At 39.1% G+C, this 16,002-nt stretch overlaps 1 protein-coding gene across 1 annotated transcript in view; it reads right to left on the reverse strand.

The window, feature by feature from the left end:
• Nucleotides 1-16,002, reverse strand: part of LOC127641302 (DENN domain-containing protein 1B-like) — a 122,204-nt gene that overhangs the window by 71,425 nt on the left and 34,777 nt on the right. The window contains exon 3 of the mRNA XM_052124211.1: nucleotides 13,009-13,052. Coding sequence (XP_051980171.1) covers nucleotides 13,009-13,052 — 44 coding nt within the window. The remainder of the gene's footprint in view (nucleotides 1-13,008; nucleotides 13,053-16,002) is intronic.

Raw genomic sequence — 16,002 nt, forward strand, 5'->3', positions numbered from 1 at the left:
TTTTTTTTTTCCCTTGAGTTCCTCCCAACCATTGTCCCAAGACAAAAGAATATAAAACAGCTAATGCATTTACAACTCACTGGAGGAGGCAGGGTGAACTCTGCAAGCTGCATTATTTATTTACTGTTGAGACAGGGATATCACTCAGTGAGACAGCATTCTCCATTCCCCCCTTGTCCCACTGCGGAGGCCTGCAATCACAGCCTCTCCTCTATCACTCGCTCTCTCCCCCTCTGCTCCACCACCAGCATTTATTACTGCCCCACACTACTGGGAGATGCTACCGCTCCCTTCCCGAACTCCCTGCAGATAAAGGGAGCTTCTCATGGGCTGAATAGGAGCAGCAGATCCACCACTGGCATCAGCAGTGGCAGACATCAAGAAGATGTACTGTTTTCAGACTCTAGAACAGCACAGGGCTTCAATCCGCTCCTGCAAAAAGGAAACGTTCATACCGCAAGCCAAAGTATGACAGAGTTGCATGGGTGCACAATCAGGTGATGTAAATGTAGAAATGGTGACATAGCTACGGATGTTCAGCATGTCTAGGGTGACCTTCAAATGTGCAATTGTGACAAATGTCGAGTCAGACTGGTATTAAAAATGCATCTGAATGTTTACACTGAAGTCACATTGCTAAAAATCTGATATATCCCTGCTGAAAAGACCAGCATTTCTGGTTACCACCTTATGTTGTGTTTCGGGTGCTGGTCCCCCAATATAGGATGCTGATATGCAGGTGTCGCCACTAGGCTTGGTGAACCGCCTTTATCAGAAAGACAATGCTGGTCTATCAGAAAGACAATGCTGGTCTACCAGCCTCAAACTGGCAATTGTCAGCATAATCCAGCCAAGACTACCATGGGAATTGCAAAGACACATTTAGGCCTTATTTAACTGTAGTGTGAATGTAGCCAATGTTACTAGGTGAAGTGAACATTTGAGTCGAATATTTAGATGGGAACAGCAGACTGAGAGGCTGAGAATGGAAGAGAGGGAGAAAAAGAGAACTAAGTGGTGCTCTGGGTGAGCGAGTGAAAAGCATTTCTTCATTCTCTCAATACTTTTTGAAAGAGGGATGGGGGTGCAAGAAATATGCGCTGAGAAAGAGAGGGAGAAAAATCAGGAGAGAAATAGGCAGAATGAAGGATAGTGAGAAAAAGGAATGGAAAGCATGAGAATGAGAGAAACAGACAGGCAGGCATCCAGGCATCCAGGCAGACAGACCAACAGACGGAGATAGGAAAGAAAAGAGAGATAAGGCAAGAGAAACACAGAAAGAGAGAGAAACTCCCCCTTTCCCTCTCCAAGCTGATGGGATTCCTCCCCAGGGGTTTCTGTCTTTAAACCTCCATGCTCTTTAAAAATTCTGCCAGCCAGCAGGTCTACACGCCGCTATGGAACTGTCTCCAGCAGGGGAGAAGTGTGATTTTGTGTGTGTGTGCGTGTGTGTGTCTCAGAAAGAGAGAAAGACTGGCAGAGCCACCATGCTGACGGCACAGAGATCCAAGTGACAGGTTCAAACCCAATCTCCCTACAGGTCAGTATTCACTGTAACCTCAAAACCCAATTAACTCCTACTTTTTCCTTTTGCAAAATAATTCTCTCTCTCTCTCTCTCTCTCTCTCTCTCTCTCTCTCTCTCTCTCTCACCCACCCACCCACCCACCCACCCACTAACTCCAGGTGTCAGAGAGTTCGGCCATAACAAATGCAGGGGCTCATGGTTATGGTGATGAAAATGATACTGGGTCCACAATTAGCTATGTGTACTACTTCAAATAAAAACAAGAAATGTTTTGGCCTTGAAGTTGAGTAATAAATATCACAATTACAAGTTACATGCACACGAAAAGCCAAGCAAATCTGCGTCCTGCAACACTAATGTATGCTATTTTGCAGTATAAGCAGGGTCCCCACTCTTTTCATGGCACAATTTTCCAGAACATTTCCAGGATATTTTATGTACCCATCGTGCATAATATTTAAATAAAAACACACAAGAGGTCATGATGTATATTGTGTTTACTGGATGTTATTTTTTTTTCTGAATTCTGTATTCGACAGTTTAATTACATTTTACTATATAAAAGGTGAAAATAGAATTATTTTAATTAATTAAAATGCACAAATGGAACATTACCTTGACCCTGAAAATGCATCCCTGGCCATGTACTGAAGTTAAACAGTAAACTTCGCAATAGCAACGTAGACTTACTATACACGTTTACTATACACTTTAATAATCACGCGAGGACACATCACAATTTTAATTTGATTAATTATGCGTTCAAACATTCATTTTCATCCCAATTATGTCAAATTTCGTGACATATTGCATTTTATAAGTAATACTATTTGTATTACTGATTCAGTGATTCTGTCCATGTTTTCCACATCATGGAAATGTGGTCACTGTGATACAAGCACACTCTGATCATTCAATTATTGAAAATGATTTCACATGTGTAAAAGCTGCATCACCATGCTACCACTTAGGGGTGTAAATTCATTTTTAATCAGCCCTTCGACCGTCGTCATTGTCTAAAGTATAGAACTCAAATGTTTTTGTCGTTAACACAACAGCAATGCTGGAATGAGAAAATATATATTTTGACTTTAACAATAGTTAATTAAACTATTTCATAAGAGCAATGCTGAGATAACAGCAGATGTGAAGAGAATGTACCTGACAGGGCTTTGTTCATGACAATCAACCGTTGACATTGCTTTACAATGCACAACCACCAGCAGTGACAAAGTGATACGAGTTTGTGTATTTGACACCTATCCCAAACCCCGATCACTACCATGCTTTTGTACATGTAACAAAAACATTGTTAATACTTATTATATATTATTATACTAAAATATTTCTTAGGACAAATAATTATTTGAGGACATTTAAGAAATGTTTTCATTTTCCATGACTGGAAAACTGCATTGAAAAATTTCAGGTTTTCCAGGACACGCGAGAAGCAAAAAATGCAATGTAATGTAGAGTCAGCCTTCAACTGACAAATTGGAAATGGAATGTTGGTCAATGTGGAAATAGGACATGAGACAGGGCAGTCGCAGCTTGTCCCAAGTAGCGGAAGGGGCGGGTTACCTGGCATGATGCTAGTCTGATAAAACAAGTGTTATTAATGGTGAATGTGGCAACTATCTTAGTTTCTGTGAAGACAGGACCATGCAAATGTCAATTGAATGGATGACAATCACCTCACTGTAAATATGTACATTATTTGAGATATAAGTGTTGGACTGAGGTTGCTAACATGCTAAAGCTAGCAGCAACACATGCCTTGCATTTGAAAAACAGTGAATTGGCTGAAAACCGGTGAATGCATTAGTGTAGTAAAAAAACATTAGTGTTCCATATGAGACAATACTACACTTTGACAATTCATACACTAGATGGACGAAGGCATAGTGCAACAGTCTAAGTGCAAAGTGTACATAAACTAACTGAGAACTTTACTAGGAACACTATGGTCCTAATAAAGTGCCCAACATGGTCTTCCGCTGTTGAAGCCAATCCGCCTCAATGTTCAAAGTGTTGTGCATTCCAAGATGCTATTTTGCTCACTACTTGTGTACAGAGTGGTTATCTGAGTTACCGTAGCATTTCTGTTAGCTTGAACAAGTCTGGCCATTCTCTGTTGAACTATCTCATCAACAAGTCTGCATCTGCTGCTCACTGGATGTTTTTTGTTATTATCACCATTCTGAGTAAACTTTAAAAACTGTTATGGTCCTAATAAAGTGCCCGATGTGCTATTCTGCTGTTGTATTTACAGTGAGGTGATGGTTGAGTATTCAAATTCACATTTGCATGGTCCTGTCTTCATAGAAGTTCCGTTAGTTGCCACATTCACCATTATTAACACTAGTTTTGTCAGACAAGCATCATGGCCAGGTAACCCGCCCCTTCCGCTACATAAGACAAGCTGCTGCTTAGACAAATCGCATGAATAAGTAGGTGTACAATTCTAAATGATACCCGAGCAGCTAATTAATGTAGGAAGAGCGCATCAACTATAGGTAGAAGGTAGTGAATGTTTTGGCAAAGTTTTTAATTTTCAGTGTTGTATTTCAATAATATTATATAATTGTGAGAGACTCATTCACATAACAGTCAACTAATTTAAAGATAATGACCATGCCATGTCATGTTTAGTGAATAACCTATTGAAAATAAGATATATTAAATACAGTGTTAACTGCAGTGATAACTGATAATTCAGTGTGTATAAGCTTTAAAGTGACAAGTTCTTCAAAAATTGTTTACATGAAGCTTAGAAATACCTTAACCCATCTCAGTACATAAGGCAATATGTGCTCTGCCCACAAAATAGCCATAAAGTTTAAAGGGCACCTATTATGGAATTTTGAAAATTACCTTTCATGTAGTGTGTAACATAGATTTAAGTGAACAAAAACATCCTGCAAAGTTTCATATACGAAAGTTCACCGTAAAAAAAGTTATTGTCTCTCAAAAGTAGGAGTTGACTCTGAGTCAATTTAATGAATCGTTTTTCCAATGAGTCATTTTCCTTTTCGTTGTGACGTCAAGACGAAAAACACCAGGGAAAACTTGAAAACATTGTGTTGACAACAAGATGCTGTGTTCTGAAGTGCATAGCAAAAGCGACCTTTTTTTCACTGCCCAGGGATGAGCATGTGAAGAATCAGTGGCTAGAGTTTATATTTACAACTATACCACACAAGTACAGCCCGAACCTTGTGCTGTGTTCGCGTCATTTTAATGACGATTGCTTTACGAACGTGAATGCTTTCAAGTGTGGATTCGCGAGCCGGTTGATACTGAAGGAAGGTTCAGTACCAAGTTTATTTGGATCAGCTTCCTCCTCCGAATCACAACCTGTGAGTATTATTAATAATTGTTGCATTTATGTGTTTTTTAGCTTAATAAGTATTTGTGTGTGTGTTGTGTAAGTTACGCTCAGCGCAGCTTCTACGTCTCCAATGTCAATTTTTTTGAAATATGAGAAATGTTTGTCGATGTTATTGGAGTTGTCATAAAGAATAGAGCAATAACTTGTAGTAATGCAGTGCTTTATCAATATGTTTATGCATTGGGCTAACGCAAACAATAACTGATTGGGTGTTTATCACCGAACTTTGGGCTATGATCGCTAACATAAATCAACTCAAATTCCTTCTCTGATTTAGATTTTTTACTACAAAGCGGTGATGGGCGTTCCGTTTCCGACAATCTCTGCACAGAGTATACCAATCACAACTGACTGGGTCATCTGACCAATCACCGCAGGTTAGCGTCACGCAAAGGAGGGGTTTGGAAAAATGAGTCGTTGAACGAATCATTTGGGAGTTGGTGAGCAAATCAGGTAAACATAAATGCATATTATAAGACAACAAAAGTGTTTTTTGTCATTGCATGCATGTAAAACTGTTGTTGGGGACTCCCAAAACAATATTAGGAACATTTTAAATGCCATAATAGGTGCCCTTTAAGTTCAAAACCTATGTTTATTTCAGCAGCACCAGTGCCTGATGCAATAGCACATCAATGGGAATGAAACAATCTTCTGCCTTCTCTGGACCATTGAATACATTTTAATCGTATGTTGCTGGCTTGGCACTTTTGACCCTATGCTACGCGCCTTTAATAAGTGCCGACTTCGCCCATGGACCAAGGCAAAGTGCTAAAGGGGTAGCACTTCCAGAGTTTCAAATTGACACAGGGCATTACATTTTCACTTGAAAAGAGCAGAGCAGAGCGGGAGGTGGTGGATTTCTCTTGTTTAGCCATCTTTCCTTTACTTTTTGTGGCTTCTTGCTTTGACCCTTAGGTGGTAAGAAGATGATATTCGGTATGCTGGCACAGAGGTTATTTCTTTCCTGTGCAAATGCACCATCTGTATTGAAGTGCTTAAGGAAATGTAGCAGGTGATGTATTGATCCTCTGTGACCACTGGAAGGTGACACAGGGGCAGACTGGATCCAGATCTTCTACACCAAGCACCCCAAGCCTTCCAACATAAACCTCACTAGGCCTGTGGATACTAGAAACAACAATTTTGTTTGAAACTGTTATGCTTGAAACTGTTATCTCTTATGCTTAAGAGCCATTTTAAAGACAAGGAACAATGAAATGTAAAATTTAAATTTAAATGTAGTGAAATGTAAATCAGGCTAGTTATTTTTCTTATTTCTAAAGGCCTGCTTCTAATTGATAGAGAATACATACAATAACATACAATACAATTTATTCTATTGAAAATCATTATCACTTGCAGGAAAATTACTGAATGTAAATTAAAATTTAGTTTGAAGAAAATGTGAAATGTGCTTTAAAATGCAAAACTCACAAGTGTGTATACTTAAGATTAGGGATTTTAACAAACCCCTTAACTTAAGTATGCACAAGCACTATTAATAAGCTACTAAAATGTTACTTTGTGCAAACAAAGGTTTTTCTTGATATTAAAAGCAAACGATGGAGGATATATCATCCTCCAAAACTCTCAGCGATTAATACGTTATTGTATTATAATGGATGAGCAGTTATTGTTTTTAAGAATACACAACTGATATTCTACTGGGCCAAGTCAAGATTCAGCTACATATGCTCGAGAATTGCAGAGCCAGAAACATCATTAATTGAGTGCCAAGTGGCCTGGGGGATTTTCTGTGTTTAAGCTGTCAACTCCCATTGGACTACGCGATCGCTCGCTCACTCTCTCTCAGCTGTGGCTAGAAGCTACATCAAGCATGTGGAGTCTCTGAGACGCACAACCACCACCCCCTCACGCTCTCTCTCTGTATCTCTTCCTCTCTAGATAAGCTCCACCAAACCAGGACACCCTCCAATTTTGGTCGACGACAGCTAGAGCTGTAATGATGGCAAGCATTTCCTTTCTCTATTGAGGGTTTTAGTGTGATGTGCATCTAGTATCCTGTCATACGGCTTGTGGGAGGTATATGTCAACTTAATGCTTCACATGTTTGAATACATGCAACAGCATGAAAGTGTTAAGACTAAAGAAATGGGGGGAGAAAAGGGGAGGAAAAAAAAAGACTAGAGAAATGGGAGGTTAACTAAGTTCTTAATTTCAGTTCACTAGCTGGACTGAAACAGTGGCAGGATAGGGAAGTAAAAGAGACACATGACCATCAATCATCCTGTTCCACTTTCGAAGAGACCCAGTGAAAATGTCCCCTTTTTTATTTAAATGGCTTGTAAGCTGTGACTTTCTTGATGAATAAGACAATGTCTGAGACATACAATGTAATGCAGAAGACTGTTGTCTACAAACACACTCCAGTGCTTCTGGCACTGCTAACAGATAAAACCTTTGAGGAGAATCCTTTTATCCGCTCTCGAAGCCCTAAGGTCAGGGTAATCAGACGCCATAGGCAACACTGTGGCCTCAGTTAAGGTGTGTAGTTGGGCCTGACACAAAGTCCAGCTAACCGGACCAGCCATCACATTACCCACACTCTGGATGGGCCCTGGAGACCTCCTTGGCTCAAAGAAATGAAAGAAAAATCTCAGAAATAATATGAATAAGGAATACCCAATGAGTTTGAGGGTCATTTGTGGAATCACTGTCAGCTTTGTTTTGCAAGCTTCAACAATGTTCCCCTCAAACACAGCTCATCTCTCACATGCCCTCAGTGTTAAAGCCTTGAAATGAAAAGCTTCACCACACCGGCGGTCTTAGTGCTCATTGATGACACTTCGTTGGCTGGCCTTCCCCCTGGGGTGCTGGTGCGTGTCCTGCAAAGGATGGGGTGAGCCAGGGGGGAAAGGCTACCAATCATGAAGTGTAAGGCTTGGGGCATATGATTGTACACTGTGTCAAATCTAGACAAATATTTTCCTCATGAAGCTCTGGGGATACGGTTTCTCACTTTGTTACATGAGCAGTAGCTTCACTCAGCATGCCGATTCCCCACCTAACTAAGGAGATGGAGGACCGGATGACATCTGGAGGCTTCAGCGAGACTCTCCAACATCCATCAGGTCAAACACACTCTGCTGGTGGCTTGGAATGCTATGTTAGTGTTGAATTATTCCCTTTGGAATACAAAGCCATGCTGAAGAAATGTGTAAATCTCATGGATGAGCATGTTAAGGTCAAGGCTAAAGGTTAAATTTGGGTTTCTAGAGAGATAAACAAGACAATATGATTATCTGCTAAATGCAGGATATTTGGTCCTGCATGACCTTAAGCCTAATTTAAAGCATGATAAAGTGTGTAGTCATAAATGACTGCAACAGCAATATAAAAAGGTCCAGAAAATAATTAAATACATTAATAATCACTAAAGTGACTTCTGTATAACTACATTGAGTTTTCCCTTTGAAAACAGACATAAATATAACTTTTATTGAAGGTGGGTAATTGATCAATGGGTGAGTGCATTTTCAATATGTTTTCCAATTAGTTTAGCGTGTGCTGCACAGTTGAAATAAGCGAAGCACCTCATCTTTCCACTCACTGCGGCTACAGGGACGCAGCACCGCATGACTCCTGTGCACATTATAACCTGCAGACACAGTTTGTGTAACACAACCCTAAAAAAAGATAGCTATGATCATGGTGTTCTCCATTGGTATTGTGTGTTTGTCATTGTGGTTATTGTAATCGCATGTGTAAACAAAGTCAGAAGAAAAGGAAAAAGTGTAGCTCTGACCCTAGTGCCCTCCATCTGTATTGCTGCATTTGTTGTTGTTGCTATTGTATCACATGTGCAAACAACATCGGAAGCAAAACGAAAACTGAAAACATATAGCTCTAATCCTGGCATCCTCCATACTTGTTGTTGTTGCTATTGTATCACATGTGCAAACAACGTCAGAAAAAAAAAATGGTTAACAATATATTACATTATCCCTGGGGTACTTTGTAGGTAGGAATGTGAGAGGGAAATGTCTCTTCTGCAATGTAGTTTCTCTAAAAAGTTTCTTACAGAAATTCCCACTTCGGGAGTACCAGAACTCTAGGTAGGAAAGGGGATATTGAAAATAAAGTTCATATTGAAATTTCTGTAGATAATTATCAGTGAATTGAAACAAGGTTAAATCATAAAGCAGAACCTCAGAACGATCTGTACCCGTATCGGCAGATGTTGTTCTATAATCAAATATTGGCATCTGCACACATTTTGCATAAGTGCATCCCTGATATTTACGTTAATTAATGTACAGTCACAGGTGAGCATATATCGCCCACTTAAGATTAGCTCTGAACATGGTTCATTCATTTAGATTATAGAGCCGAAACATTACGTTTTATAATATTGCACCCACACCTAGCACTGTAATTTGAAATAGCATTGCGCTCCATGTTGTCTTGCACTGCATATCTGTGCATCTATAGTGGTCTTTTAGTGCACTTCATGTTGAATGTTGCAGCTGTTTTGCACACAGTATCACCACAGGGATAAATAAATGTCTTCTAGTCTTCTGTCTCATGTCTGATAACCAATAACTTCTCCTGTTAGTATAGAACTACATACAAATATCATGCATACTGTATAAACCAGTATCAACAGGAAAAGTGATTTGTAAGTGTTACTAGATACTGCAATTAAACATGAAACTTCCTGTTGAGCTTGAAGTTAAAAGACATTAGACCACAAACCTACAAGAGAACATAAGACGTAAAGGGTGGAACAGCTAATCTCTAATATCTCTAATAAACGCCTCTTTCAAGTTATTTATGAGCTGGTGGTCCTGACACAATTAGCAATTAATTATTATTATGGGAGTCATAGAAAATGTGTTTCTATGGTGAGCCATCACAACAGAAAGCATGATAAATAATACAAATAATTGGTATGTGAATATGTTTTTCAAATTTTTTATCCTTCATTTGGGAAGAGATCTGAGGGTGATCGGCTATAAATGCTCTCTTTTCCATCTGTCCACTTGATTTGCAAACATGGCCTCCTCATGATTCAGATATATACAGCGCTCCACATGGCAGCTGTAGGTGACCAGGGCCACGGCGAGTCTCTGGGACAGAGGGATCGCACATCATATTTCGCCGCCCTCTGTGCCAGCCTCCAGTCTGTTCCCTCCTCATTTAGAGTCCCCATTCTAGCAGAGCGGGTAGTGCAAGAGAGGATAAAAAAAAATCAATTCATATTTCCATAATCCACAGTGCTGTCTGTTGGTGTTTTCCCTCTCCTTCTCTCTCTTGCTCTCCCTCGCTCCCCTGGGGTAGAGTAACCCACCCTGATCTACGGCCTACAACTGTCATTATGCGCCGCAACAATAAGAGGATAAACAAAGAAGGCCTGTAGAGACTGGAGCTGCTGCTGCCATATGCTGGCTAACTTGGGGGGAAAAAAAGGGATTTCAGTGGCTAGAGAGGGAGCAGCCATACAAAGTTGAAAAAGAGCCTAATCCTGGTAATGAGGCGACTCAATGAGAGCCTTTATGTCGATGTGGAAAAGGCCAATCCATCTGTACACATCTTAAACTAGAAACGATCTAGTCACCAAACAAGGTGAAAGGGGATATTTATAGAGACAGATTTGCTTACCTTCATTGTTTTGTTAAGAAAACCATTGTACTGCATTAGTTTTCATACTCTTTTGAAAATTCTTCACTTCCAGGATTCTTCACTAGTCATTAGTAACATTTAAATGGCAATTCTTACTTTTTTGTTCTTCTAGTGTGTTCATCTAACTAACAAATGGTTTCTGAACCATCTCTGGATCAAAGTGCAAAAGAAAGACGAAGATGGTCACATCTTTTTTTCAATTTGCTTTGAGCAAGAGAGGCTTGAACTTTCGAGACCTTTCGAGGCCAAGCAAACAAAAAAGTTGTGAAAACCACAACACAACACTGCACTCTGACCCAGACACACTTTTTCTTGTACAGCAAACACACAACCTGAACTACACTGAAACAACAACCAAGATCAATTTTAACAGACCACTTTTCAAATATTATTTTACTGATAATTATATATATATATAAATAAATGTTGTTTTTGTTCTGCTATGCCATTCAAAAGAAGTTTACTTATTGAGGACACAAAAGTGATCAAACAAGAAAAGGACAGAAGATCATTCAGATTTAATTAAGGCAGGTTAAAAAAATTATAATTTCCTGATTAATCACGATATTCATTGGAACAATACCGATATCGGTATGCAGACAAACCAACAGGCGGCTAATGTGTGTTTGTGCTCTGAGAGCACTCACGGAGGTGCGGTAAATGCCTATCTTGGTGAGGTATTAATGTACACACTGTCATTTATGTGTAAAGTAAATGTAAACAGTGAATTTGTATACAAAAGACTTGAGTGTAAATGCAACCAAATACACCTGCTGCTGTCAAGTATATTAATATTAAAAACAAGAAAAAATGAGAAAACCACTCGCTACCTTTAATAGGCAAGTAGTTTTAGTAGCAATTTAATAGTATTTTAGTAGTATACTACTAAATGCTTAATTTGCTATTGTTTTTATTTGATCTTGTGACGAGGAGGAGGGCGTGGCCGGGCCATGATGGAGCACGGCCAGCGCTGATCAGCGGGAGAGGGAGATAAAGGGGAGCCGGAGATGCCAGTTGGGGAGTGAGGTGAACGTGTCCGCGCTGCATGTATATGTTTGTTTATTATTATTATTGTGGCAGGGCGGAGGGCGGGGCCGGGTCGTGATCCTACACACCCGGTCCCGTATTAGGCTAATTAAGTCTCCGTGAGGGATAAAGGTCGACTGCAGAGGATCGTGCGGGAGAGAGAGATCGTTTACGGACATGTCCGTCATGTGTGTTTGTGTCTTCTGTTTTAGTTTATCATTAAACTATTATTTATATTGAAAAGCCGGTTCTCGCCTCCTCCTTTCCATGGATCCCTTTACAATTATATGTTGAGTTTCTTATTAAATTTTATGTTTAGTGTTCAGCCGGCTCCTTGCCTGACCTTTATCAGTTACAGTGGTATCAAAACCCGGGTGGGAGGAGAGATGTGCTGTCGCAGAGTCCTCGCTGCTGCCATCCGCCAGGGGAGCAGCTGTGGCCATCCTCCATGGCCGCAGGACTGGCTGCCGTCTGCCGGGAGAGGAGCGGTTGAGGACCTGGCGAAAGCATTTACAGGAGCTGGCGAGCAAGTTCTTCTCTCTCTCTCCTCTCTTCTCCAACTGATCAGCTGATTCAACGCCGACCGTGCTCGATCACGGCCCAGCCACATCCTCCTCCTCGTCAAACTACTCTCCAGCCTTATTCAGAGGTGCCACCGCGAGCGACTCTCTCTCCAACTGGCGTCTCCGGCTACCATTTATCTCACTGCCGTACTCCATCATGGCACGGCCATGCCCTCCTCCTCATCACAGTTCTATTTCTTGCCATTTATTTATTTGCATTAACTTATTTATTAAGCATTACTTGAATAAATACTTGAGAACTTAAAACAATGTTTAGTCAAATTATTTAGTACTTTGCTGAGGTATCATTGTGGTACGGAGAATCGTCAAATTAAATTCACATGCAAACTAAACAGACATTATAACTGAAATACACCAAAATGAATCGGAATTTAATCAAATCGATTCTATTCCAGCGTTTGTGAATAGGAATAAAATTGTGCTTTAATCTGTATTGATATCCAGGCCTAGACTTAATACATCTATTCATAATCAAGTTTATTGCTTGTTTCTGGCATGAAAAATCACCAAATCATAAGAAATACCCTACAGAATTGGTGTGAAATACAGTGGAGAGCATACAAAGGCTAAATCCTCGGGTCTCCATCCACACCCATTCACATCACAGCCAGCTGATAATTACACGAACAACGCTTATTGAAGACCTGCTCACCACTTTTCATTATCAGCAACATTTCACAGCATGGGAGGGAGAGAGGTGGAGAGAGAAAAGGAAGGATGAGCAAAGGGGAGAGAGGTGGGAGGTAGGACATTAGGAGCAGGAGGGGTTATGGATGTGGTGCTGGTGGAGAAGGGAGGGGGAAAAGTATTTTAAAAAGTTGCTCTGTCTCCAACCTGGTCTCCAAAGTCCTGAGGGAACTTCCACAGCACTGTCGGATCTGTAAGAAATTGACAGACAGCATTAATCAACAACCACGCACCGTTCAGAACACATACATATTAATGGAAGGGTGGGGGCAAGGGTGGTTTCTCCTATGTGTCGGCACACCACTGCAATGAGCGGAGGCATGGAACGTTCTGCATATGTTAATATTATCCAGTTAGAAGCCTTTAGAAACACAGAGAGATACTCGACTAACTGCAGAAATGGCAGATGTGTGGCAGTGCATTAATATTTCAGACCTTAAATAAAAAAAAATATATTTTACTGCACTCTTTCAAACATAATGCACATGTACAAAATGTTAAATAAATTAATTGCGTTAGTCAGTGGTGACCTATATTCCAATTAACTTATTCCAAAGGCCAATTCCAAACATGCAAAGCAGTGTTGGGAAGTAACTAACTAACCTCATTATTCAGTAATGAGACTTTGCAGCTTTTGCAGAAACATGTTCCTTTTTCCAATAAGTGGTGGAGTAAGGTGACAAAAAAACGTAATGTTTTTATGCTATATTGCATTTTGCATGCAAACTTCCAAATGAGTGAGTTGAGGCAATATTCAAACATTGCTTCCTGAATGTCCCTGTCTTATGTGCTGTTTGAAAGTGATTCGTTTTAGCTTAATAGCGTTTCTTGAAATATTTATTCTTTTAATGTATCAAAATAAAAAATTATGTCTAAAACTATGGCTTTGATTCGGTTTTTATTTGATTTAATTAGTTGTATAGACCTTCACAGAGGCACCATCTTTTGACGGGAATGAAAACAAAGCTGTGAGGGATAGGGTTAGGTTTAGCAGCACCGTGCCCAAGCACTGCCTAACCCTAACCTAATCCTATCTTTACCATCTATTCAATGACGTGCACTGTATAAAGCTATCAAAAAGCTTCTAGATCTAATTCTCCACAACTCAGGTTGTCTGGAGATTTTGTGTCTACTGAAATGTTTCAGAAAGATATATTTTTTTAAATGGTTTGTCTGAGGAATGATCCAATAACACTTTAAACAACTGTCTACCCATTGAAGAGACTGAAAGTCTATGCAAAAATGGCACTGATGTGAATAAGGTCTATTTAGCAGGTTTGAATTCAGTTTGATTGCCATTAACCAATTAAGATCTTCATTGTTTTGATTTTTGTAAAATTACATAACTGGATATTTATTAAATTAAAAGTACATATCCGGTTAAATAGATTCAATGTAGTTAGCTAATTTCCATTACTAGAGTGATTCTCACAAATCCTGTCAAGAAAATGGAGCTTGCCAGGAAGGTTTCAAAGTGCTTCCCTCACACTGGTACTATCCACTAAACCACGGCTCCAACGAACTGTTAGCTTTCAACACAACTAGAATGTACAGAGGTGTTTATAGACTCTGAAAACAACACACTGTGACAAATAGAGCAATGCTCGAGATGCTTCTACTATGAGTCAACCTAAAAAGATCAGGGCCACAGAACCACAAAATTATATCTTCTGAAGGTCAGAAAAAAAAAAAAAAACGAGAACAGACAAGTGTGGTGCAAACACACAAACAGGCAATTACACACACACACACACACACACACACACACACACACACACACACACACACACACACACACACACACACACACACACACACACACACACACACACACACACACACACACACACAACCCCAATTCCTAAAAAGTTGGGACAGTTTGAAAAATGCTGATAAAAACAAAAATGTGTGATTTGCAAATTATATTCACCCTTTGCTATATTGAAAGCTCTTCAACTACACATAACGTGATGTTTAACATGTGAATTTCATTATTTAAAATAAATTACAGTAATTTCAAATCATATGATAGCAACACACTCCAAAACATTTGGGACAGTCGAGTGTTTACCACTGTGAAACATCACCATTTCTTCTAGTAATACTTATTAACCCTCTGGGGTTTGAGGGTGTTTTGGCATTTGGAGAAGTTTTGACAATGCCTTGACATTTGTGCTTCTTACAGTTGCTTAAAAACACATTAATGGCTTATGTCTGATAACACTGCATTCAGCACAAACTGGGCTACAATAATATGTAAGCAACATGTATGTACAGGTTTATATTTTTGAGAAAATAACCTTTATGCATGCTTTTTGAAAAAACTATTTTTTTTAAGTAATTGAAATAAGGCCATATAACACATAATAAACATTTGTCCACAAGCCTTTTGAGAACTGGATCTTGTAGCCTAGATTTTTTGCAACAAAATTATGTGAAAACCCTCCTGATCACTCATTCATACAAAACAATATACTAATTGAACTTTTGTAAGACACTTTTAGTATTAGAAAGGTCATATGTGAGGAGGTGTGAACTATCATGAATATTCATTGTAATTCACACCGGAGGAGACAAATGACCCTCCCCTGGGCCTATCACTGAGGAATGTGACAGAAAGAGAATGAATGTTAGGAGACTTAAATGATCAAAATCAAGTTTTACATTAAAAGAAGTAATCTGACTAAACATTTTCTTTACATAAAGACTTTACTTAATTTTAGACCTACACCACCATTTAAAAGAAGTCTCTTCTGCTTATCAAGGCTGCATTTATTTGATCCAAAATACAGTAAAAACTGTGATATTTGAACTATTATTACAATTTAAAAAGAACAGTTTTCAATTTGAATATATTGTAAAATGCTATTTGTCATCAAAGCTGAATTTTCAGCATCATTACTGCAGTTTTTAGTGTCACATGATCCTTCAGAAATCATTATAATATGCTGAGTTTTTTAATATGGGCATATTTAAAGTGCATTTTACTCATTTAACCTGAACAGATATTTGCAAGCACAAGGTTTGTTGATGATAATGAGGCAGCATAAACACTATTTAAAATATAATCTAAAAATTCATATTATTTAATATTACATATCATATTTATATCATACAGCATACAATTTAAATGCCTGCTTT

This window comes from Xyrauchen texanus, chromosome 50 (assembly GCF_025860055.1).
Source record: "Xyrauchen texanus isolate HMW12.3.18 chromosome 50, RBS_HiC_50CHRs, whole genome shotgun sequence".
Classification (NCBI taxonomy): domain Eukaryota; kingdom Metazoa; phylum Chordata; class Actinopteri; order Cypriniformes; family Catostomidae; genus Xyrauchen; species Xyrauchen texanus.